Below are 25,767 nucleotides of genomic sequence, written 5' to 3' on the forward strand. Positions count from 1 at the left end.
TATATTTTCTTGGAATAACTTTATTCAGTCCAAAAATGACTATTTGGTGAGATATACATAGCCAATCTACCAATCTAACATGCCTTGATCTTCCATATTATATCAGGTACCTTTAACATTTGGAATGGTTTACACATAGCCTACTGTAAGAGTAATTACATCTTAACATGAAGGGTTGAAAGATATACTTCACGGAATGGCAGTTAATTAAGAGGAAACGGACGAGTCAAAAACACAGGTGACATTAATCAGCGTCATTTTGACAGACTGGTGTCAGACTTTCCCGTTGCGACGGACGAATGGTTTGGTTATTGCCAAGTCTGGTATTAATGGTCGTATTCTTTTGGAAACTCGAGGGGGTGGACAACAATCTGTTGTTTGACTGAATTGGTAAAGAGGTAAGATATAACCTGTGTTGCACTTAGACTGGGCTTGCTGAGTCGTGTGGCACGTCGAGGGAAGAGCGGTATCCCACTTAGTCGAGCATGTTTGGAGTCTAAAAACAGAATATGGCGGAGCAAACACAGGACATGGACTATCCGGTAGGCGAGCCCATCGGCAACGGGGATCATTATGCTGAGGACCCGGTGCGTAGAAGACCTTTTGTGTTTGCATTGTGTTTTCTGCTAGGGCGGGTTAACATGAGCTGTCCCGATTTTTCGCTTGTAGGCTACGGATAATCATCAATTGAATCAGGACTAACCGAAGGTTCTCAACCATCATGGGTTTTATTTGTCAATTCCTTATTGCCATGCCCATCATTACCAATAACACATGTACATGTAATCTTAAATCCTCAATCATCATTTCTTTACTGGCACGGGCACTGCATGGGTGCAGTAGGCGCGCCTGCGCCATAAAAGTCTATATTGCGCAACAATCATGAGTAGTCCACAGCATTACAAGTGTCATCAAAACCCTGAACAACTAGTTAACTCTGAGGACGTGCCATGCAGGCATAATAACAATATATCCGAATCCAAATATAGTGCTATGTTGTTCATGGCATTGTTCAAACATGTCCTGTTTGTATGTGTGATCTGCTCACCCCCCACTCAAAGCAGAAGGGGTATAATCTATATCTTCAGTGACATAGCTAGTGTAGTTAAAACATAACCTTCCGTCCTGTTATTTAGAGGAATCAGTCATGTAATGGCAAGAGGGTGAAAGAAAGTTGCATTTCTAGGCTTTAAGTGGAACAATGCATTTTATTGGGTATTCAAACAGGGCTGTAATCTGACCTTACCTTCCAGGAGTTGGCAGCCATCAAGGCACGTGTGATGGAAATGGAGGAGGAGGCTGAGAGGCTGAGGGAGCAGCAGCACTGTGAGGCTGCAGAGAGACAGCTTCTCTGTAACAACACCACCCAGGCAGGTAAGACCCAAACAGCCAGCCAGCCAGTCCACCAGGCAGGTGAGATGCTAGGCAGCAAGTCAGTCAGCTGTTGTCCAGCAATAAGCCCCCTCCCCCCAAAATAAATAAATAAACCCAAACACACACCACTCACACACAGCCAGCTGGCGCACACCTGCGCCCAGAGTCCTTCTGCCTGGTTACACTATTTCCACGGCAACACTCATGTGCCTCATCAGTGGCCATTGACAAGGGCAGTGAACCGTCGAGTTCCAGAAGGGTCACGCTCTCTGCCCAGGAAAGAAGTCAACCAACCATCTTGTCTCCTATACTGGATAAGTGTATCAAGATCTAACCATATCATATGTTTACTTTTAACTCAAACTGGATGGTTTTCTGTTGTAGCAGGCAAGGCGTCCCTGGGGCCTGTTCCATAAAGCGAGTTTACCAAATGAGCCACGCTTATGTCAGTTACTTTCCCAGACATAAGCCTGTCTTTATCTGTAAACTTGCTGTATGGAACAGGCACCTGGTGTGTGCTTAATGCAGACTATCCTGTTGTTTCACCCTGCAGGCCTGTTCTACACCATGACCCATGAGGAGAGGATGGATGCGGACAATCGCTCAGTCTATGTGGGCAATGTAAGCCATTCACTCATCCTCCCATTCATTCATGAATTCACGTGTAACCCATCTTTGATTTAGTAATGGTCAGTTAAGAAAAACCTGTCTGACCATGGTCTATGGTTTATTTTACTACTTCAAGTTTGGAAAAGCAAGTTTGGGCAGTCAGGCTGGTCTGTTGTAATTCTAGGTGGACTATGGAGCTACTGCAGATGAGTTGGAGATCCACTTCAATGGCTGTGGTCCAGTCAACAGGGTGACTATCCTTTGTGACAGGTTTTCTGGTCATCCTAAGGGGTGAGTTGAACCTTATGCAGCGTCCAGTTTCACTAGTGTAATGATATATTTACAGTGTGCAGTACCTCGTTTCCGATCAACTTGCAATTGCCTGAAGTGGTCTCACTATCTCTCCCAGGTTTGCCTACATTGAATTCTCAGATAGAGACTCAGTACAGACTGCCATTGGCTTGGATGAGACCATGTTTAGAGGCAGAGTGATCAAGGTAAGATTTGGGATGAAGAACTGGACTGCTCTTCCTGTATTCTTCCCATAGGCGGAAATCCTGGGGAGACCCCCCCCCCATCCTGGGAAAACTAAGATTGGTCACCCCCAATAAATCACTGTAAACATAAATAAATGTTAATAATATATACATTTAACATATTACAATATAGGCTATGTGTTACAGCAGTAATGTTGGTGTTCCCCTCAGGAATTGCTCTTGAGAAAAAGTCATATAATTATCCCCCCCAAATTGAGATTTTCGCCACTAATTCTTACCAGTGTCTGACTGTGACTTTTGACCTTGCAGGTGCTTCCTAAGAGGACCAACATGCCAGGCATCAGCTCTACAGACAGAGGGGGTCAGCGAGGCAACCGACCCAGGGGCAGAGGATTCCGACCCCCCAGGTACAACGGAGGCTTCCAAGGCCGGTTCAGGTACCCGCCAACCAGACCGGTGATTCCCCACCCTTACTATGGCCCCCCAGGAGCAAAGAGACACTGGGGACCCCCTGAATACCGGGAACAGGCCCCCAAACGCCACCCGTGCCTTCTTCTAATCACCCCACCCACGGAAGCTCCAGGGCCCAGTGGACACCTTTATCCACAGCAGCGCTGACAAACACCCAGCTTTCTTTGCCACAAAGAGACTGTCTTGAGGGACAATATCCAGAGATCCCCTCTGTTCAGTGTTTTCTATGCATGTTAAAAGGGAGAGGAAAGCACAGCACCAGTGTTTCAGCTTTCTCACTCATGGATTCTAAGAAGGTGGTTGTTTACTAGGCATAAAGGTAAATTGTGGTGGTTACCCTCCCCTGTACTGGGAGTATGATGCCTCCAGTTCAGTTCTTCTTGTCATACTTTGTGCCTATGGTGTGCTTTTCATTTCAAGCTTTGAGCATGTACATTGTCCTAATTTCTTTTGCTTTATTTCCTAGTTATTTTATATCTAGATAAACCTGCTTTAACTGAAGTGAACATTGCGTGATTGTGTGATCTGAGTGACAGTCCACGGATTGAGTAGTAATGTTGATATTACTGTGTATAATTTCTTGTCTTTGCTTTCAAAATAAAATATTTCCCTCTGTATTAAGTATCTATAGTAGAAGCAACATCAAGAGACAGTGATTTGTTTTTTTTCACTGATATTTATTTCACTGATATTAGACAAGGCTAAATTTAGACAAACAAGGGAATATGTTATGTAAGATGTTTCAGGGTGGTATGTACAGTTTGGATGAACACTGGGGAACATTAACAAGCTGGCACCATCATTGCAGATACCATACCATCAAAAGCCCTGTGAAATTTAAACAAATGAAAAAGGTCAGGGCAAGAATAAATGATTTGTCAGTGTTCATTCTGAAGAATATTTAGAAAAGCACGAAAAATAATGTTGAAAAGTAACTCACTTGGACTGAATAGGGTCCCCAGGATTATAGAATGGATTGCACATCACATCAGTGAAGGAGTTGTGTAATTTTCTAAACATCTGAAACAATTTCCAAACAATTTCCTGAAATGAAAACATCACTAAAACAAAATTATTTATTAATAATTTTGTATCGTGATTAAAGTGGACTTACACTTCTTATCTCATTGTCCCGTAATGATGTGTTAGATGAGTCCACCACAATTACAAACTTCACCTTGGAGTTGGTAACATACCCATATCTGATGTGTCAGTCAAGGTGCATCAAAAGTGCCACAATGTAAAAACAGTGGTGGAAACAGAACAGTACACACGTATACTTCAGTGGGCATAAGTTATAGACTTAGTACACACATTCATTACATCATCTCTACTACATCATTGGAAACAGATACACTACTGACAATCCTATGGGCCACTGAGCTGGTACAGAACGAACACTCTCTCCGGGTATTTTTTTTTCCATTAGGGATACACTTTATAGTCCTCTGTGGGGTAGAGCAGGCCAAGGTAAAGCTCCCTTTGGTCTGCCATTGCTTTCCCAACAGCGGATATCTTCTCCTCGACCACGTCCAATGATGTGTGCACCGTGTAGTGGAACTTCAACTCATTTTGAGTAGGAACACTCTTGATGTACAAGGGGTAATTCTGTGTATGAAAAGAAATACTTCTAATGTGGTTTATATACAGACCAGAAGTTTGTCTAATTGTTACACAACATATCTAAAACATGTACTTCACTTCAAACAATACGAAGACCTCCGAAAACGTTGCCGACTAATTGTCTCTTGTGGATGCGGAACGACAATAGACGGGTTTAGCCTGAGACATTATTGTCTCAGACAATAATATAATCAGTCTGAAAGGGATTCAGTGCAGCATAATTTCTTTTCGAAGGGCACAATCTGAAATACTGCTAACCATCCACATTACGTCAAAATAGCCTCCATTGAATTAAATATCTTATTAGCCTAACAACAACAACACAGCAGAGCTAACGCTAGCTACTAAGAACTAACTAGCGCTAACACACTGTCTTGGTATCGGTCAGTAGCTATTTTATGTTCAAATAATATAGATATATGGATTAATAGTTGCTATCGGAAAAATATTTCATTTGAATTGTACATGTATTTGAAAATATGGGCTCGCTGTATAGCATTTATAACAAAATATTGTTACCTCTTTGGCGATGACAGCAATACACACCGCCATGTTGGATTCTAGTCACGTGATCACATGTCCAACATGTTTTTAAACGTTATTGTTTTTTAATTATCACTTTGAAGTAATACTTTTAATTGAATGTTAGCCTATCAAATTCATTTACATGTCCACTTAGTCTAGTATTCTATCTTGTTGGCAACCTCAATCTGCGCAAACTTTTGCACTCAAGACACTAATGAAAGCATACTAAAGACCGACGAATCGTTATGTACTTCCTTATTCACTATCACATGACTCATACTTCAGCTCGAGTGCAGTGGTGCTTTTTGCAATGATTTCTTGCTTTGTTCAAATCAGCATTGTCTTTTGTTGTTTAATATGTCCTTGTCCGGCAAATAATCGACTATATGGAACTCCAAACATTATCATCATGCTTATGGATGACGTAAGAATTTTTGTTTGTTGTCTCTTTCGGTTGAGTTAACTTATTTGCACAATGAGTGTACTGAACTTTATGTTCACTTCCTCAAAAGTGTCACTCAGCCTTCTACACTACATCACAATCTTTTACACCACAGAGTTGCATAGATGAGACCATCACTAGGTGATCCCACATATGGTTGTTCCTTCTCATCCTCAGATGGGATGGGGGGACCTGGGGGTGTTTGGCCAGCCCTCCAAAGAGACCCCTAATCTGGATGCCATGGCTGCCCAGGGCATAGTGCTCACGGACTTCTATACGGCCAACCCCCTCTGCTCCCCTTGTGAGTGTTGCAACCCTAGAAACAGTGGGGTCTTGTCTTTCATATATGCCAGTAGACACAAATATTAGATTTTATGTAGCTATTAAACAGACATAGTAGAGAGCACCTGGAGGAAAATTGGTAGTTGTGCTACACTTATCTAACTGGGATGGAGAAGGAGATTTGAGAGGGGCAGAAATGCTTTTGGATTCAATGTGATGCCTAAATCAGAACAGTCAGTGTGTGCCAGCACTGCCAGGGCGATAGACGAAGACAAGTTATTATGCTAATAGGGATAATACACTATGATAATTATACCTAATTTAGGAATTTGAATAAACTTGTTATGCAAAAGTGAACTACCATTTTATGTTCTTCTAATTAATATTTAAGCATATAAGACTTAACCAATTACTTATCTTCTGAGTGTGTGATGTGGGAGCCTGGAGGAAGCCTGGTGTGGCATACCTGGCTCTTTTGCCTTTTGTATTTAAAACACAGAGAGGGTATTAGGGAATCCAGCCTCTGCATATTAATTATAAATTAAATTCAAATCCTAAGGTGGTAAACCTTAATAACCACCTAACTGAAATAGCTCTCACATTTAATTGATTCATTGTGGTCTTTTCAGGTTCTGGGTTGCAAGATAAGACTTGAATGGAGGGCACAAAATGCATCCACATTCAAAAAACAACATTATAATGTCTTGTCTAAGATGTTTGAGTTTATTTCATGTAGGTTCTCATGTCTATATGCTAATATATTTCCCTTTAGCCAGAGCTGCACTTCTGACTGGGAGACTGCCAATTAGGAATGGATTCTACACTACCAATGCCCATGCCAGAAATGGTACTCTCTCTCTCTGCCTGGTCTTCTTTTGTTTGATAGAGCAAATCAATCTCACCTGGTTTTGCCTGGCAGAGATTTGCATCAAATCCTGTCATGTCTGTATCACCTGACTATTTCAGCCTACACTCCCCAAGAGATAGTGGGAGGGATCTCTAAGGAGGAGATTCTGTTGCCTCGAATGCTGAAGAAGAAGGGCTATGTCAGCAAGATAGTTGGCAAGTGGTGAGTAGGGTTTCATCTTCTTGATTTAGACATCGAAAAGGTGGCCCACTGTGATTTATGATGTCAGCATGAAGCTCCTTCACAGATTAAACCCTTGGACACACCCTTTGAATGAAAAGGGATGACTTTCTATACTTTTGAGATAAGGCCTCACTTTGTGTGCCCATTTCCTGCTCACTCCTTTACCCCAGGCATCTTGGGCACCGACCTCAGTACCTCCCGCTGGAACACGGTTTTGACGAGTGGTTTGGGGCCCCAAACTGCCACTTTGGTCCCTACAACAGCAGCTCCAGGCCCAACATACCAGTCTACAACAACTCTGAGATGGTGGGAAGGTACGTTAACCACATATTCACGCACAGTTAACTCCTTTCTCTACCTGTCTTGCTATTCTATTTGACTGGCTGCTTCTCCGGATGTGAGGAGTGAGCATTTGTGTTTTCCTATCTCTGTACCAGCTGCGCTTGTGTATTCCATTTTCCGCCCATTTGTTTTTCCCATAGCAGCCATATGTGTAGTCAGGGTCATTGGCGCTAGCAGGCGGACGCTTTTGCGCTTAGCCGTGGGTTTAATCAGTGCAGTATACCTGAGCCTGGACACACACGCACACACAGAGGTACACACACATATACACATGCCCCCAGGAGACGGCACGTTGTATTGGCGGCGTGTGAGGACACCTGGAACAGGTGGAGCGGGAGAGAGACGCCCATCACTGCTTTCTCTCTGTGCCACGCTTCAGCAGCACCTCATAACACACCCTCCCCACACACACACACACACACTGTGGTAAATACGCACCCCCCTCTTTTTCTAGTTCTACAGCGACATCTAAACTTATCTCAGTCTGGGAGGTGAAATGTCCTTTACTGCTGGGTTTCTGGGGGTCTGTGAAGGGATGTATACTGTTGTGAAGTCACTGATATATAATTATTATAAATATGAATTATGAATTATCACTAGAACAATATAATCATTAATCACTACACTCTACTGTAAGACTAATGTGATAATATGAACAATGGGTCAAATATACCAGGATAACTAGACCATCATCTACTGTACTATAAATGTATTTCATTGGAGCAATACGGTATATTGGGGCATCAATAAAAGTAAATGTGCTAATATGAGCTCAAGACACAGCTATGAGATAGCAACTACAGCACTTAGTGCATATTTCTAAATGCAATCATACATTCATATAAACAGAAATGCCAAGCTACGGTTTAAAACTAAGGAAGATAGGCAGATGTAATGAATGTTGGTTCATGTTGAGGAAAGACCAGGTCTTGGTCACCAGGAGTTCTGTTGAGGCCATGAGGTGAGGCCAGCAGATCTCATTCAGGATCTTAGTCAGATAATACCGTCACAAATAATCGCGTTGTAAGACAATCATCATTTCAAGACCAAGAATGGCGTAAATATAGGCTAATTAACCTACCTTATTATTAGAGAGAATCTTGATTAATTACATAAATATAGACATTCTACAAACAACATGCAAATACTTAAATATTAAAACTAGGATTATCACACAATATGTCTTTACATTGTATCTGTGACCGTTTCAACCATTGCTGAATGTTTATTTTTGGGGGATTAAGTACTTAGGTCATCCTTTTCTATGTGAGATGCGTTCTGCCATCTGCGCAGCTGGATCACTTGGATTTTTCCAGAATTTTAAGCGTTAACCTGGCCACTCTAGTTTAGAAGCAGAACAAAGCAATAAAGAACCTTATCAATTTGCGTAGATCTTTCATTTACAAAATCTGTCTGTCACATTAGTGATTGCAAAGGCCTTTTTGTACTATCCAGACCAGGGCTGGCCCAAGCCTTTATGGGGCCTTAAGCTGAATTTATTTGGGGAGCCCTCAGCGTCGCCAACTACTACCTAAGCTACTGTACAGCCTGTAAACTAGTTTAGCTTGGTAACGCAAGAGCAGCTGCTTCTCCAGTTCTTTCAATAAATAATATAGACAAGCATTAGCAATAGGCTAGACTGCTATTCGTTTTCTGGCTATTTTCCGTAAGCTTACCTTTTAATGCAGCCTAATAGCTAGCCTCTAGCCAGCTAGAGTAATTTGCTAAGTAAGGTATGTTGATGTGATATTAAAAACGTATTTAGCCAACAGTGCAAGAAAAGAGAATGTTCATTAATGACATGCTGCTACTAAGCTAGGTATTTCAGGACATGCTACTCCTACTGTATTTTTGGGGCGGCGTTTATTAAACAATGTTTATTTTTGGTGCGGCGTTTAATTGAGAGCATCGTTTAATTGCTGAAACACGGTATATTAAACTTAATTTCATGTATATTGGGGGCCCTCTAGCAGCTACGGGGGCCCTAAGCAGCCGCTTAGTTTGCTTATGCCTCTCGGGCCGGCCCTGATCCAGACCCTGTCCTGTTGATGTCTTGCTGTGACATTTAGATGTGTTAATTCCTAGTCATGTAGCATCCTTCCTGCGGTGGTGTTGTCCCATTTCTTTACTCTGGTCTGGCACATCAGGTATCAAAGAGCGTGATGATTCTTGCTGTTTGATACGTTACAACACCATCTGAAAATCTGGTTGATAGATTCATTGACTGGTCAGTGATTATTTGTTTGATTAGTTGATTGATTTTTCAGGTACTATGAGGAGTTTGTGATCAATAAGAAGACTGGAGAATCCAACCTCACTCAGCTTTATCTAAAGGTGAGGGGCAGAGATACAAGGGCACATCTTTACTAAGTGACCTTTACTAGCCTATACTGTAAATACACAATTACAACAACTCTCTTGGTTTGCCATGCAACTGACTCATCTTTACCAAGTGGGACTTGGAAATGCAGTTGAAGTAATCTAATAATCATGATCTAGGAGGGTCTGGACTTTATCCACCGCCAAGCCCTGGCCCAACAACCGTTTCTCCTCTACTGGGCACCAGACGCCACGCACTCCCCTGTCTACGCCTCTAAGCGTTTCCTGGGGAAGAGCCAGAGAGGACGGTAGGAGTGACAGAGGAAGAGACGGATAGATGGGACTGACGGATGGATGAATGGATGAATGGCTAGGTCAACGGGTGGGTGGATGATCATTAGTTGCACAAACACAGCATGGTTCCAGTGAGAGAGTGCGATGTGCAAGGATGACTTAGCATGTCCTCCTCAGTTAAGTTTCTACCCTCGGCTAGCAGCATGTTGACAGAGACATGAGGGAGACCTGGACAGAATGAGCCAGTTGCAGCCGGGGATGAGAACACACACACACCCTACCTGTAGGCTTTAACAAGAGCCTATTCCCATGTAGCTAAATAGCTGATTAAGGGCTGTATTAGTGTTGCCACCGTGACAACCGTCTGTCGGACTGTATATGTGTGTGTCAGTGATCAGTAGGGTTAATATGTGGTGTTCACCGCAGGTATGGTGATGCGGTGATGGAGCTAGATGATGCCGTTGGTCAGATCCTGGCCTGGCTTCGTACTCTGGGCCTCGACAACAACACCTTTGTGTTCTTCACTTCTGACAATGGGGCTGCTGTGATGTCAGGTCCAGAGGAGAGTAAGTCAACCACACACACATACACACATCTTTCTCAACTCCACCATCCTGGATGGATTAAGCATTCATCAAACTGAAGGAAACCTGGAGGCAAGGCTATGGTGTGACTCATTCCACTCATAACCAACGACTTGTGCCATTCTTTGTTTCTTTCATCATACTTTTACTGCAAACATGCAAGAATGGATGTCATGTACTTCCTCAAGCTGTCTGTTGTTCAAGGGTTTTCTTTGTTTTGCTGTATCAAAGGCCCACCCAGCATCTCAAAAGCGACAGTTATAGTAAATGGTTTATAACGGTGCTCAGTGTGTGTGTGTGTGTGTATGTGTGTTCTAAGGTGGCAGCAATGGACCTTTTCTGTGTGGGAAGGAGACCACGTTTGAGGGGGGCATGAGGGAGCCTGCCATAGCCTGGTGGCCTGGACACATCCCAGCAGGATCAGTGAGTACCACACGTTCTTAGAACATGATTGCTCTCTTTTTTTCCTTTTGTTCTCTATTTCTATACAACCCCCCCTCCATTACCCACACTCTCTCTGTTATTTTTCTGGTGTTTAATCAGAGCACGCCCTGAAGTAAGGCACTTTTGAAGCGCAGAAACGGTACAATCAGTGAATCACAGGCTAATTACAGTAAGAGCGTGACCATGCAGCCGCTCTCGTGTAAAGTAGCTGTCAAACGCTATGGGCATATGTTACTTTCATGGCACCTTCGGTGGGTTTGCATATATTCAGCAAAGTTTCAGCCACGGAGTAGGCATCATGAGTGATGGTGTGTCTGGCGGTTTCGGGGGAAAGAGCAGAGCATCATAGCAGTCCTCCTCTGTCCAAGTACCCTCTGTGTCATCAATTTGTTACACAGCATGATTCATGTCTAAAATCACCATTAGAATAGAGGCCATCAATCAGTCAATCAAGCACGGTACTTTTTATTACAAAATTCGTAACTTTGTAACTTCCTAACTTCCAGTACAAAGATCGGGACGTGTCACTGATAGGAGACAGTGAATATCCATTAAAGACCTGGTTCGTCACACCATACAGTATAGTCCCCACCTATCTGACACAATATGCATTCAAATAAAAGTTCAAAATCTTAAAGGTCCCATGACATGAAAATGTCACTTTAGGAGGTTATTTAACATTAATCTGAGTTCCCCTAGGCTGCTTTTGGCTTGAAATATTGATAGGTGTAAACCAAGCCCTGGGTATTCTTCTCCGCCTTTGAAAAAATAAAAGCTCAAACGCTCCGATTTGAAAATGTTCCTCTTATGTCGTCATAAGAGGAAAGGTTACCTCCCCTTACTCTGCTTGCCCGCCCAGAGAATTTGGCCCGCCAATGAGAAAATTAGCTACGACCTGCGAACGTGATATTGTTTTTTCCTCAGAGACAACATTGCTTGCAAACTACCAAAGCATGGCAGTTAGCCCCGCCTTTCTCCTCCTCATAGCATTTAAAGCTACAGACACAGAAATGGAACGTCCTAAGGAAAGCTCATTGTGGGACTGCTCGTGTGGCTGTAATTCTGCACCAAGGCTGAATTTCGGGAAAGAGACTTCAGATACAGTATTAGGGGACCACTAAGGCCTATATAAAAGCATGCTGAGATGCTAAGAGGGTGAGAGGGTGACCCTGATTACATTTAAGGGGTACAAATGTTTAAATAGACATAACTTCAAATATTTCCAATGTACGATAAATCATTTGAAAACTTACAGTCTGCACTTCATAATCAGTAAAAAAACATTTGAAATACCATGACGTACATGCAAACTAAAATACCAGCATCTTCGCACATCGATAGGAGTGTGAACCATCAGTATCAGCAGTGTTATTGTAAACATCTGTATCAGCCAAGAATTTCACACTTGGTGCATCACTAGTAGAGAGATAATAGTTCCTACATGAAACTGCTGTCTGTGACAACAAAGTCAACAAGCAACAAAGTCTGTAAATTATCTTGAGTAACCAGATTTTTCTAATGTATTTTTGGGGTGCTTTGAGCACCACAACCCGAGTGCCATCTAGCTCTATTATATATAGAACATCTTTATATGACATCTCTAAACTGTCAAATATATGTATATATATATATATATTATATATATATTCAGTTTTTCCCCACTAATATTTGACACATTTTACCCAAATTTCAAAATGACAAGGAAATCATATTAAAATTATAAAAATAAACTGTTTATTTAAATGTCATGCAATTTAACAAAAAAGATTTTGCATAACTTAACCACTACTTTACATAAATAAACACAGGTATTAACCATTCCCCTCCCTTCCCACAATGCACCAGGAAAACGATTTGCTCAAATCGCTACACAGTTGTGGACGCACAACTATTATAGTGTCTGAGGGCATACTGAATCATGGGATTGTTCCTTCAATCTCCAAGAGGAGGAATTAAATTCCTAATAAAAAATGTTAGCCCTCCCCTTATACAATTTTATTGATTTGGGGCCCTATTACATGGTCCAGTGTCAGTGTGTGACTCTATTCTAACAATAAAAATATGTTAAAAGTAAAAGAAGTCATGGAATGATAGGAAGATTTCTGGTCAAAAAATACAGTAATATAAATTAATTATTGGAAAGTGAATGAGTTTTTTAAAATTGTATCTATGTTTTTAATCTGACAATCTTTCTTTAGCACCTGTTTTTTTAACAGTGTATGACCAAAAACTGGCAACTCACACAACTCAAAGCAATTTAAATGGATAAATAGCACTACAGATAGGAAAAACATGCCAACATGCGTTGGTATTGACTAACAAGCGTTAGACAATACCATCAGACTACACCAGTGAATTGATGGTACCCCAGAGCAGACCCTACCCCACCAAGTTCTTGCCTTCAGTGTATTCCCGTGTCTGATTCTCTCCTGTATCACTGTCCATAACATATCCAGGGATTATCCGTCTTGAGAGACAGAGAGAAGAGACAGAAAGAAATATACAAAAAGCACAGAAGTTTCTCAACTCAAAGGCCAAAGACACCTAAAAAAGGCTGTGTTTGCATGCATGCATGCCTGCACTCCTCCTGCCAAACACTTACAATATGGCTCCCTCCCAACCTCACACACACCATCCCAACACCTCCCTCCTGTAACACCCCATCCCCAACACTGTCCCCCTCCCCCAACCCTGATCCTCTAAGCCTGCGCGTTCTGCAAATGACTTTTAATTGTATTAGGGGCAGCTGTGACACGGGGCTGTGGTGCTGGGGGATTTTTGGAGGAGCAAGCGGAGGCAGCAGGCTGCGGGCTGCAGTAAGCCCTGCCCCCGGCTCATCTGGCAGGGGTGTGCTGGGCCCTGATAGCGAGGCAGAGTGGCGAGCGAGAGGAGGTTGGGGAGCGTCTTAGAGAGCTAATCTGTTTGTGTGTTTGCTGAGGTTGGATTGAGCTGTAATGAGGACTTCTGTATCTGAATATGCCAGGCGTTCAGGATAAAGGACGGAGGGGGGGGCTGGTTGTGCCAGGGAGGATTTATGTGTGGGTCTTCGATGTGCTGGTATGGTTGTGTGTGTGTGTGTGCACACAGAGAAAGAACCACCTGCTGTTTTGCTCTCCAGGAAGAGAACGTTAGAATGTCATGTGAAACACCTGCACTGTCTGGAAGCAGCACACACACACACACACTGAGGAACCTCTGCTATGTGTGTGGTGATTTGGCCTGGAAGTGGGCAGGTTGACATAAAGAGAAACCCCTAAGTAAGTCTGTGATCAAGCTCCTTTGTTGTGTTGTGTGTGTGTGTTTATCTGTGAACAGGCAGGGAGAAGGACCAGGAACCTGATCCAACCCTTTGTTGCTCAGTGCACAGTTGAAATCTTTCTCTTGATCTCTTTCCACATACAGCACTTTCTATATGCTTAAGCTCTGAGCACAAACACTACCCTAGAGGAATACCAACCCACAGAATAGAGTTGCAGTGTTTAGATGTGTGCAGTGTCACAGGCTCAGACACAAACATGGTTTGTTCTTCTAACACCGCCTTTGACTTCAACAAAATCTTGCTCTGATTGCTGACATATTTACCCAACTTGAGTATTTTTTTCTCTAGTGGTACAGACTAAGGGCTTGGTTTTGATTGGTGAGGTGATGAATATCCAGACCTCAGTTAGGTTGGTAAATGTACATATCTTCAGAGAACCTGTAGATCTGAAGTGGACAGAATAGAATGTTGCACCCCCCAGGGTTGTGATGATGTGTCATCACTGGGTTGGGGGAGAGAGAGAGGATGGAAAGAGGGACAGAGAGAGAGGAGAAAGGCAAGAGACCAGCATTGCTTCAGCATTCCCCTGGTGATTGACTGGGTGAGAGAGAGGGAGGGACGGAGAGGGGCATAAAGGGAGGGAGGAATGGGGAGATGCTCTGGCCCCCAACACTGCCGTCACAATCCCTTTTGTTGTGTTTATCAGTGGAGAGACAGAGAGGCTGAGAGGCTGGGACAGGGATAGCAGGTCTGCTCTCTCTGATAACCAGCTGCACAGCCGAGCCAGGACACACAGACAAAAGCGGACGGGGAGAAAGAAATGAAGAGAGAGACAGAGAATACAAGTGGAAATGAGAGTAAATGAGAGATAACAAAATAGTCTCGGCTTCCCTAAGGCAGTTTTAATGGGGTGTGTATGTGTGTTTGGTGGAGGGATATGAGGCTTGTCTGTGTGGGTAGTTAACTGTTAATTGGGTGCTTTAATTTGTGTTTTTGTTTTGTTGTGTGTTTGTGGGACTACCTGTTTACCCGTGTTTCTCTATCAAGTATGTTCTGTCTGTCTCTCGATCTCTGTCTTTTTATTTGTCTATCTGTGTGTGTGTGTGTGTGTGTGTGAGAGAGAGAGAGAGCTTGTTTCTCTCTGCCTCTATGTGTGTATAGGCCTGAGCATACAGATAATGGAATGTGTTGCGGGGTCTTTTCTGGCGGCTGCTGTGGCTGCGGGAGAAAAAAAAGAATTAATTTGTACGCCGTGGAGCCGGTGTGTGTGTGCAGAGTGGTGATAGCGCCGCGTTGGCACATGGCATCCCAGCTGCTCTGGGCTGATAGCGCTATCTGATGGCGAGCGTGCCGTCTCGCTCAAAGACCCTGCTCAGGAGAGAAAGGAATGGAAGATCAAGGATGACAGTGAAAAAATGGCATTTTATCTGAAAATAGTTCAAAGTTTATAAATAAAATAAAGCTTTTCATAGCGACTGGGGAACAGAGATAAAACAGCTACTGCCGGGCCCTCATCTTCTCTCCCTCTCTTTCTCTCTCTCTCTCTCTCTCTCTGTCTGTAGCTCTTGCTCTCTCCTTCCTCACTCCTCCTCTTTTTTCCTAATTTGGAGGGTTTATAATAAACCTGTGAGCGCAGATTAGAGTGAAGAAATGCATCATCAGGATTTTAAAACACACACACTCGCGTCTTAAAAGGAGTTCTTTCATAACGTTGTGTGTGTGTGCTCTGGGCCATTGTGCTGTCTTGTTGGGTTTCATGCATGGAGATAGATGTGTGTGTGTGTGTGTGTGAGAGAGAGAGACAGAGAGAGACAGAGAGAGAGAGACAGAGAGAGAGACAGAGAGAGAGTCACCAGGCTTTCTGCTGTTTTCTCTCGTCCTCTGATCAGTGCTCTTCCCAAGGTTGAAGCAGGGGAATTTGAGATCAGACAAGCCTTGTCTTAGTAATTGATCAAGGCTAGTTCCAGCTCTGCCCTGCACTGTGAAACCACACTGTATACCCTTCAATTCAGGATTAAATCTGAAATCCCAAGACCGTGATTACAGTAAAATCTCCTCTCCTGTCCCAAACCCCCCCCCCCCATTGCCACTATCCCAGGTGAGCCACCAGCTGGCCAGTGTGGTGGATGTGTTCACCACTAGTCTGCGACTGGCTGGCCTCAGCCCCCCCGACGACAGGACCCTCGACAGCTTGGACCTCACATCTGTCTTGCTCAACAACAGCCTCATCAACAGGTTAGACCTCACAGGAAGACACTGTTTTTGGGGGCAAGATGTATGTGAGAGGGTGAGAGCTGAGAGGGTGAGGGTGAGCTGGGGAAAGCCTGTAGTCCCAGAGGGGGGTGGATAGGGCCTTACAGATGAATGCTTTCTCAATATTAGTTGGGCTCCTCACAAGAGAGAGTGTGTGCGTGTGCGTGCGCGCGTGCGAGAGAGACTGAAGGGCTCCTGCAGGGTGTCCCAAGAGAGAGGAGCCCGGAGGAGAGTGTGACTCAATCAGGCTGTGATCACCGCCAGATCCCTCCATCTCCTACTGTGCAATGGCAATAGGAAAATAGTGAGCTGGGGAAAACAGCACGGGAGGTGTGTGTGTGTGAGAGAGAGAGCACAGAGAGGGCTGCAAAGTGGCATCCTTAGTCCTGCCAGTGGGGGATCCTGAAGCAAAGGCTATGTTATCACAGTCCTCCAGTTGTCACCCACCAATCCCATTTAACACCCTACAGGCCCATCTTCTATTACCGTGGCAACGAGATGATGGCCGTCCGGGTGGGGCCCTACAAAGCACACTACTGGACGTGGAGTAACTCCTGGGAGGAGTTTAACAAAGTGAGTATCTGACATCTAGTAGACTTTCTGTCTGTCTGTCTGTTTGTGTATCTGTTTATGTATCTGTCTGTCTGTCACTCACTTACTCTGTTAATTCTCTCTCTGAATTTCTCTTTCTCACCACATACATGTCAACTTGACAAAACATCCACATAGCTGGACAAATCAATTTCCTCATTACTGTAACAACATCCATTGTGTATGTTTCAAATGTCATGAATATGAATGAGCACTTCTCTTCACCATGCTAACTCAGTTTTATCGGAGTCACCTTTTTTTTCCTCCCTCTCGCTGAGTATACAGGAGGAAAGAGACAAGGGAGGGAGAGAGAAAGACTGTTCACTTTCATCGTCCTTACCTTCAGAAACACATCGTTCCCCTGTCCATCCGGCTTTGGTGCTCTGGTACCAACGTGGCCGTTTGTTTTATGCCTCATCGGTCGCTTAAATTGCTCTCTCGGAGAGGGGTAGTGAATCAATAGCCAGCTCCTCTATCAGCTCATGTGAACTGGAGTGGAACTTCACAAATAATGCTGTCTGATTGCCTGTAAGCTGCCTATTGATTGCTGCACAAGTGTGTTTGTGTGCATATGTTGTGTGTGTGTATGTGTGTGTGTGCAAAGGACAGTATGAAGAGCAGGCTCAAGGGCTCCCAATCTGGCTGTAAGATTTAAAATGTCAGGAAACCTCATTCATTAACCTCACCATGTCCACTGACCCCTCCCATCTTACCACAGAACCAATCACCATCTCATATAGAAACTATGCTGTGTTTCTATTGGTTACTTCTTCACTTGCTTCACTTGTTTAGAACAACAGAATATCTGTTTGTGGTAAAATAATAGTATATATTAGATAAACAAGAAGTGAAGCAAGACATTATTCGACAATATCGGTAGACACATCTGTCGTTCCTTGGTTTTCTGTAGTGTGAAATACCATACCGTACATTTTGGGTCATCTCAAGGTATTGTAAGAATGCATTTAAATTCTTCTTTTCTTCTAAAGGTTTTTATTCATTCATTCTGCTTTTCATTTCATCAGTGTTTCAGTAATCATTTTTATCCACTTCACAGGGGATTGGCCTATGAGCTTCGCCAGTACCCTATTAGCCAGCATTACTCGTTTCCACCTCTCACGACAAGGACATTAGGGTTGGACTTTGAGAGGCTTTTCATTTGTTTTTCTTTAATTTGTGTCCTTTAATGGTAACTCCTGCACTCCATCCATCAGTCAGGATTTATGTAGCCATCTTTGCTCTATTATTAATGCCTGGGGAGATATGTGGTTCTCTGTGGTGCATCTCTTCCTCAGATCCAGACACCGGGTCTCTCCAGAAGCCTTCTGGGAGTATGAGTCTTTTACATTTCCAAGACCATGGTGTAGAGAAGACTGCTTCAAAGAAGAGGTTGGGCAAGTCTGGATCATACGGGACATAGCAGTACACTGAAGTGGGTGTGCATGTGTGTGCACACGCATACAGCTATTTGTGCCCGTGCTCTATAGAGCGTGAGCAGCCTGTAGTCCCAGAGGGGGGTGGATAGGGCCTTACAGATGAATGCTTTCTCAATATTAGTTGGGCTCCTCACAAGAGAGAGTGTGTGCGTGTGCGTGCGCGCGTGCGAGAGAGACTGAAGGGCTCCTGCAGGGTGTCCCAAGAGAGAGGAGCCCGGAGGAGAGTGTGACTCAATCAGGCTGTGATCACCGCCAGATCCCTCCATCTCCTACTGTGCAATGGCAATAGGAAAAGGCGGGGAGCAGCCTCTACAGTGAACATCTTCTGATGTACAACCATAAAGGCTCCACCAGCAGTGAAAATAGGCCCTTGGTAGAAGCACTTCTAACATAAATTAGAAATTCAAGTTGTCGAGTTTGTATGGGAGTCCAGTGATCTATATTGTGCCCTGATCCAACACTCAGCCTAGATGGGGTAGGGTGAGGAGGGTTTCCATGTGTATCTGAGCACATCAGCTGCAGCCTTGAACATCCCAGCAGCCATCTCATCTGTTAATTGAATTCTCTTTTCATGGGCTCTTTCTGAGGGACAGTCCCACTGTGTTATCTTTGGCACAGTTTCCAGCATCCTCTGCTCTGTGGAGTAGTGTCTGTTAGAAGCTAAAGATCTGTGTGTGTTTGTGTGTGTGTGTGTTTCAGGGGATTAACTTCTGTCCCGGCCAAGAGGTGGCAGGTGTAACCACCCACATCCAGAAAGAACACTCCATGCAACCAATCATCTTCCACCTAGGGCGGGACCCTGGGGAGAAATACCCAATAAGGTGAGTCTAGTCAAATCAATAAAACAATAGAGATGGTCCAATGTTTTCCTATGTTTCTATGTCCCTTATCTCAATGCAGACCACAAAGAGGCCCCTGTTCTTCACAGTCTGATGACAGTGGGATTGGATATCATGCTGGTTTGTGTTCAATTGGGGAAATGTGTTTGATCTGGTGCTTAATGCCTATCCAGCAGTGTTGTAGTACCTCGAAACCGGTGTTGGTCTAGAGACCAGTCTAGAAACCACCTTTTGAAGGTCTCGTCTTGGAATCAACCGCATTTTTACTTGGTCTTGTCTTGGTCTCAATACACTCTGGTCTTGGTCATGACTTGGTCTCGGTTTAGGTTGCTTGATTCCAACACTGCTATCCAGATCTCTGGGCTCTGGTGTGCTAGAATGGGGGGGGGGGGGGGGGCTTGTCTGTGGTACTCTGACCTCTGGTTAAATAAGAGAAGACAGGAGAGGGGGGAGAGGGTAGTGGTGTGGGGCAGCAAGGGGGTGGATGTATGGGATCGATACTGATCCAGAGCTGGTTGGCTGGCTGGAGATTGATTTGGCCAGGCACAGAGAAGCTGATTAAAATCTCCTCTTTGTGATTGCAAACAGCTCTCCTCCGATCATTGTCTGGCCTACAGCTATCACAGTTGGAAGTTAAAATTGTAAGACAAATACTCCTGGTCTAAATTGAGACTCTGCAAGTGCTGTTTAATGGACCTGTGTGCGCTTCTGAAAAGGTGTGCCTGAGGAGAGAGGTGGGGCTGGCTGGGACACTAGTGTAATGATACCAGGTATTATTCTAAGCCCAGGTCTGAAATGGGCACATATTAAACTGAGATTAGCACAAAGAAGACCCTTCATTTGAGAACATCTGTTGGCATCCTTTCCATCCCCAAATTCCTTGGGGGTAGACTGAATTGTTGTCTGTGCATCTTCTTTTGCTGTAACATGGAAAACAGCTTCACTTCACTGTTCTGTTGTGATTTGATGAGGGAACTGAGTTTTGTATTATATGGCTTAGTCTCTGATCCCTCATCATTCTTTTAATGTTGTCTTCAGGCAGATTAGCTCCTAGGCTACTACTACACACACATACACACACACACACCCTCAGGCTAGCTCTAGCTCTCTCTCTCTCTTTTATTTTGCCTCTCTCCTTTCCCTTCCTTGACTTCCTCATTCTGCTCTTGAAGTGAGATAGAATAATTAAACATTAATGTGGTTTTGATCTGCCTGTACTCTTAGCCTCTCTTGTATGCAGCTCTCAGAGTTAAAAAGGCCAGATCAATATTCAGTGCTGTGTTGTGTTGAATACTGGAGAGAGTGTTTCACCAGAGCCCCAAACTGATGGAGTAGAGACACACACACACATACACACACTCTCCTGTTCTCACCAACTCTCTCTGCTCTCTTTCTTTGTCACATATCTTGCTTTACTCCTCTCCTCCCCTGTGTGTGTGTGTGTGTGTGTGTGTGTGTGTGTGTGTGTGTGTGTGTGTGTGTGTGTGTGTGTGTGTGTGTGTGCGTGCGTGCGCGCGTGCGTGTGTGTGCGTGTGTAGGGCTACAGCCAGTCGTGTGTGTTCCTTGGGCCCCCAGCTGGACCTGCTGTCTGCCTTCTTGTCATTAATCTCTGTCTGCACCTAAAGAGCCACTTAAGATGATATAGGGTCTGTCTGCACACATACCTTCACTACTGTGGCAGACTGGTATAGCCAGCAGCACATACTACTCAGTCCAGTACAGTCCAACTTAGCTAGCCCTGAGATTGTACTTGAACCCACATCCCAGCCTTGCATGTCTGCCTGTCTTGTCCAGATTACCAAACTATGAGCCTGACTGTTGGTTACCTGCTTGCTTGCCTACTTGCCTGTCTGCTGGCCAGACAAGCACTTCGACTGCCCCCAATCAATAGTCTTGACTGAACTGCTCAATTTCCTCTGGGGTTGGGGAGGAGGGGCAGAGTTATATGATTGTCTCTTCAATTCCCCAGTGTTTCGCTCCTGCTGCCGCTGTTGTGTGTGCGCATTTCCCCCCCCCCCTCCACTAGTGGGGTTATGAATCCGTAATCAGAGTGGTGACACACCTGAGCAATGCCCCCTCCCCCCAGGGTGTCATGCATTATAAATCAAAGAGCCTCATTTGCATCCACTCTTGTTATTATTCTAAAAATCTGTGTTTGCTCCAGCGAGCGAAGGGTTAGGTTGAGGATAATGAGCTCTGCTGACTCCAGCTTTCTCATTGTTGGTTGGGGGGCGGGTGTAAATAAATATGGTATTGTTTGTTTTGATTTAGGGTTATCCACAGATTATTATGCATGCTGTGTATAAAGCGCTTGCTCTGCTCTTTGCTTCCCTCAAAATTTGAACACTTGCATGTTTGTGATGCATCGCAAAGAGATAATGCCGTTGAAGCAGGTATCTACAAATGAAGCCCGGTGATCAATATCTCCAGCTCTGATAGGATGGTACCAAATGCTTCGTCATTATGATCTGATGCGGTCTCGCTATCTCTGGCTGAAGCTGTGCTACCCAGTAACTGGTGCTGTTCAGTCGGAAATGTAACACTGACATCCCAGAGAGCTTCACTAATTTCAGATAGGAACACAACCTTAGGGAAGCTGAGATAGGGGTATGCAGTTTGGCATCAGACACGCAGTATGATAAATCTCTACAGATGTACAGTTTAGCCATGGCTCTTTGAAGGCCTTAAAGTTGGATTAGAGGGATAGGCAAGTGATTCTGTTGGAGCAGGGATGTGACTGTGTACAGTATAACACACACAACGATGTGTATAGCCCTGTGAGAGAAACAGACAGACAGATACAGAAACAGTGAGAGAGCGGGAAGGGGATGTTCACACTGGCTACAGAATAGGGGGACAGGGTAAAGGAATAAGGTGTATAATTAACTAGGGTAGAAAGTAAGGATGGGACTAACATAGGTTTGACAGAAAGTGAGATACTGGCCAGTGGACAAATGATGAGTCTGGAACAGAGGTGTGAATATTGCAGTAGTCTGTGCCCCAGAAAGAGAGTGACAGATAGTGGGGGAGGGGGTGGGGGGGCAGGTGCAGTCGTGAAGCAGAAGCCCCACAGCCCTGTGGGAGATTGGGGAAGGGAGGCTGGAGGAGGTGTGATTTGGACAGGGCCTGGGGTTATTACTCTAATTGACACTTCACCCCACACACGCTCACATGCTCCCCGGGGGCCAATCAGATAGCTGGGATCAGAGAAGAGGCGGGGAAGGGGAGTGGGCTGGCACAGGTGTTGCTACTGAGTGTTTCACGGGTGTAATTGTACTGGCGATATTTGTCTATATGCGTGTCATGCCACCAACCACAGGTACACACACACACACACACTCACTCACAAACAGCCCATTAACCCTACAGGTCGTACAGAGAGCAGCGTTCCTCTGAAAGCCTTCGGGGCCTCTGTGTTTTACACACTGAATATAATGATGCTCAGAGGTGCTTGCCTGGTGTCCAACTAGAGTAATTGAGAAACGAGGGGGGGGGGGGGGGGGCAGATTTGATCTACTGAGGGGGGGTTCCCCGAAAACCTCTGTGTGTTCCTATTATTTCTGTCTGTGTATGGTGGGGAGGTGTGTGTGTGTATATCCGATTGATTGTTGAAAGCTTTGTCATTAGATATAGGCCTATATGATGACTTGAGTTTGTTTAGTGCAGCTGTATCTTGATGATATCTGTGGATTTACACAGACTCACAAACAGAGCACTGGCCTGTTCACCATCTATATACTGTGAATGACATCTGTTAAATTGTATAACCTGGTTCATAGTGGGTATGGATGTGTGCGTGCGTGCGTGGGAGGAAGCGAAAAGTGAATTATCCTTGACATGTCATTGTGTGTTTCTTTTGTGTGTGTGTGTAGTGTTGTTACAAAAGAGTACAGGGATGCACAAAGCAGGATCTCTCCAGTGGTGGAGCTCCATAAGAACACTCTGGTCCCAGGTCTCCCCCAGCTCAACATGTGTGACATGGCCGTCATGGTAGGAGCCTTTCAGACATATTATATTTGTAAAGTTATTTCATGCCATGTGTATACATGCAGATTAAATGGTAATAACATAAGCCTGGAATATAGAGTTGACTGCATACATACAGTACATTTCATGTGATAAAGGGGGTGGTAGAATGTCTTTTCAAACCTTATACACTACTTTGGAATCTACATACAGGATGGATGTATTCCAAATAGGACTCTTACTATTGAATATGAAAAAATACACATTGTGCCTTTCTCGTGACTGATAAAATCATGTTTTATATCAGTCATACAATCATCGAGTCTTATTCGGAAGCTTTTGTTTCCAGTGTTCACATCACTGACTAAGGTATGCTCATTGTCTCTCAGACAGAATGAAAAGGAGAAAAAAATGATTAAGAGCTCCTTGTTTAGAGGTCTCTCTCATTTCTTCTCCCATCGTTTCAAAATGTACGCTTCTTCTCTGAGCTTGTATTGTTCCTGTAAGGCAATTTTTTTCCTTTCTATTCTAGATTTGTTTACTAGTTATTTGTCTCACTCTTTGTCAGTCGAGTATTTTATTGTGTTGGAGATGTTTAAATCATACCTTTTGTGCTGACTGTTGGGCTTGTAGTTCTCAAAGTTCTTTTGTATTATTTTACCACTTTGGGGGGGATTAAGAGAGTATAGTTAGCTTTACCAAACAATTACATTGTGTCAGGTCTTGGAATCCTCCAAATGTCTGCAAATGCTTGACTAATTAATGTAACAACAGCGCCCCTATGTGGCTGCACCATGGCAAATCCCGCTCAAGGGGACAGTCATCATCGTCAAATAACAGCAATTGCAACAGTAAACTCACCTTTCTCAGTAAACTTGGTAAAGGTGAAACACATCAGTGTTTTATCACTGTCTTTCTCTAATCCCCAGAACTGGGCTCCCGCAGGATGTGAGAAGTTAGGAAAGTGCTTCAAAGCTCCGAAGTCACAACCATGGAAATGTGACTGGCCACACTAACTGTCCGGGTGTCTGTCTGTCTCTGACGTCTTGGCTGGTTAGAAGACCCCATTGAGAGAAGTACCATCACCATGGGATAGAGTATTAAATGGCTAATTTTTGCATTGGATAACATGAAACATTGGACACTGCTGTACAATTTTTTTTTGTAATTTAGCAGACGCCCTTATCCAGAGCGACTTACAATAAGTACAGGGACATTCCCCCAAGGGAAGTAAGGTGAAGTGCCTTGCCCAAGAACACACAATGTAATTTTGCGTGTTACCAGCAACCTTCTGATTAAAAGCCTGATTCCCTAACCACTCAGCGGTCTGATCTTACATGATAGTACTATGTGGCTTTGTGTATAAAACTGTTTTCAAAAAGGTAATCAACCATCTAAGGTAGTTTATCTGATTCGTGATTTTACTTTAAATAAATTATTTATGTTTTTTTTATACTGCTGACAGAAAAGTGTTGTTGAAAAAAGATTCAATTGAAATGCAAATCAAACTATAGGGACACGATTTTGTTTATTCTAATTAATTTCTGTACAAATAATATTTTAAACTGAATAAATGTATTTTTCTTTTTCCCACGATGGCACTATATTTTAATTTGATCGTGATATTGAATTTGACACATTGAGTCTTTGAGAGGGTTTTAGGCGACTGAAAGAGGGATAGTTGAAAAATACCTGGCAACCTTCTGGCTACCTTATGAGAGCCTGTTTAAGGAGAGCCTGCCCTTTCACCGACGTCACATTAGGCGCGTTCGATTCATACAACGCCGGCGGCGCCGACGGTCGGCTGCAGTCGGCTGCCTTGAATCTGAGAACGTCATTGGCTGCTTGAAGTCAGCCGGGCTGCAGGCGGCTGCAGGCGACGCCGGCGCTGCATGAAGTCGAACGCACCGATTGTGGGCAGTAACCCGGATGCGCGGCCATTGTGGAGGCACTCGGTGTAAATAACTGAACGGAGTACAATGGAGTATTATTCGCTTTGGATAATGTAAGTGAATGAAGTCATGTCCAAACAACCGAAAAGCTCATAAAAACACGGCCAAGATGCAAAGGCATATAGGGAAGGACTTGGACCACAAGAAAATGCGGGATATTTCAAGAAATTAGATTTATTGGCGGTGTAGATCTCTACGAGTTAGCTCCCTCTTGGATCCGTGACGACCCCGATGATTCTTCCTTCAGTTGCATATCCCAATATAGTCAACTACCTGGTTTTCTTTGAGCCCATACACAGCGCAAGACCTTAAATCCTACAAAGGTTTGGAGGACTATAACCAGATGGTGTGTGGATGGGTGAGGGAGACGCAGTACCAAGTTATCAACGACCGTTGTGTTGTGAAGGCCAAAGTAAGTAATATAATAGTCTTTAACAAACCTAACCTTAACTGTATGATATCATTGCGATACTCAAGGTGTAGCCAAGTGACTCTCAATCCAGTTTTTTCCCTGGTAGATCTTGGTTGAGCATTGCCAACCACAAGCGCCTCCTTTGCATTGATAATCTCTGACA

General features: G+C 44.0%; 3 protein-coding genes across 4 annotated transcripts; 2 read left to right on the forward strand and 1 right to left on the reverse strand.

Annotated features, from left to right (window-relative positions):
* The first annotated feature begins 248 nt into the window (after positions 1-248).
* pabpn1l (PABPN1 like, cytoplasmic) lies at positions 249-3,568 on the forward strand. Of its 2 annotated transcripts, none has more exons than XM_084682368.1 (6): positions 249-587; positions 1,254-1,374; positions 1,928-1,995; positions 2,168-2,274; positions 2,393-2,480; positions 2,790-3,568. In XM_084682368.1, exons 1-6 carry the CDS (start codon positions 510-512, stop codon positions 3,096-3,098), a joined length of 771 nt encoding a protein of 256 aa, XP_084538494.1. In that variant the 5' UTR covers positions 249-509; the 3' UTR covers positions 3,099-3,568. The 2 variants fall into 2 exon arrangements, with proteins under 2 accessions (XP_084538494.1, XP_084538495.1); XM_084682369.1 differs by having other exon boundaries at positions 251-398.
* A 39-nt stretch (positions 3,569-3,607) lies between these two features.
* trappc2l (trafficking protein particle complex subunit 2L) lies at positions 3,608-5,253 on the reverse strand. The gene is made up of 5 exons (XM_084682371.1): positions 5,094-5,253; positions 4,387-4,559; positions 4,066-4,153; positions 3,892-3,971; positions 3,608-3,779 (listed from the first exon to the last, which is right to left on the reverse strand). Exons 1-5 carry the CDS (start codon positions 5,124-5,126, stop codon positions 3,734-3,736), a joined length of 420 nt encoding a protein of 139 aa, XP_084538497.1. The 5' UTR covers positions 5,127-5,253; the 3' UTR covers positions 3,608-3,733.
* Positions 5,254-5,380: 127 nt separating this feature from the next.
* Positions 5,381-24,833, forward strand: galns (galactosamine (N-acetyl)-6-sulfatase). The gene is made up of 14 exons (XM_084682372.1): positions 5,381-5,523; positions 5,719-5,842; positions 6,596-6,670; positions 6,790-6,892; positions 7,084-7,227; positions 9,523-9,589; positions 9,755-9,882; positions 10,295-10,434; positions 10,772-10,875; positions 16,254-16,390; positions 16,879-16,981; positions 19,135-19,256; positions 23,147-23,264; positions 24,170-24,833. Exons 1-14 carry the CDS (start codon positions 5,410-5,412, stop codon positions 24,254-24,256), a joined length of 1,566 nt encoding a protein of 521 aa, XP_084538498.1. The 5' UTR covers positions 5,381-5,409; the 3' UTR covers positions 24,257-24,833.
* Positions 24,834-25,767: the final 934 nt, after the last annotated feature.

This window comes from Hypomesus nipponensis, chromosome 19, assembly GCF_054491055.1.
Source record: "Hypomesus nipponensis isolate SF chromosome 19, ASM5449105v1, whole genome shotgun sequence".
Classification (NCBI taxonomy): Eukaryota; Metazoa; Chordata; class Actinopteri; order Osmeriformes; family Osmeridae; genus Hypomesus; species Hypomesus nipponensis.

Excerpts from the sequence above, each read along its gene's own strand:
- pabpn1l (XM_084682368.1), top strand. The coding sequence starts at position 510 with ATGGCGGAGCAAACACAGGACATGGACTATCCGGTAGGCGAGCCCATC. Across the intron at positions 588-1,253 it reads ATCATTATGCTGAGGACCCG|GAGTTGGCAGCCATCAAGGC; the intron begins GTGCGTAGAAGA and ends CTTACCTTCCAG. Across the intron at positions 2,275-2,392 it reads TTTTCTGGTCATCCTAAGGG|GTTTGCCTACATTGAATTCT; the intron begins GTGAGTTGAACC and ends TATCTCTCCCAG.
- trappc2l (XM_084682371.1), bottom strand. The coding sequence starts at position 5,126 with ATGGCGGTGTGTATTGCTGTCATCGCCAAAGAG. Across the intron at positions 4,560-5,093 it reads TTGCTGTCATCGCCAAAGAG|AATTACCCCTTGTACATCAA; the intron begins GTAACAATATTT and ends TTTCATACACAG. Across the intron at positions 4,154-4,386 it reads CCCACAGAGGACTATAAAGT|ATATGGGTATGTTACCAACT; the intron begins GTATCCCTAATG and ends CTGACACATCAG.
- galns (XM_084682372.1), top strand. The coding sequence starts at position 5,410 with ATGATTTCTTGCTTTGTTCAAATCAGCATTGTCTTTTGTTGTTTAATA. Across the intron at positions 7,228-9,522 it reads AACTCTGAGATGGTGGGAAG|GTACTATGAGGAGTTTGTGA; the intron begins GTACGTTAACCA and ends TTGATTTTTCAG. Across the intron at positions 9,590-9,754 it reads TCACTCAGCTTTATCTAAAG|GAGGGTCTGGACTTTATCCA; the intron begins GTGAGGGGCAGA and ends ATCATGATCTAG.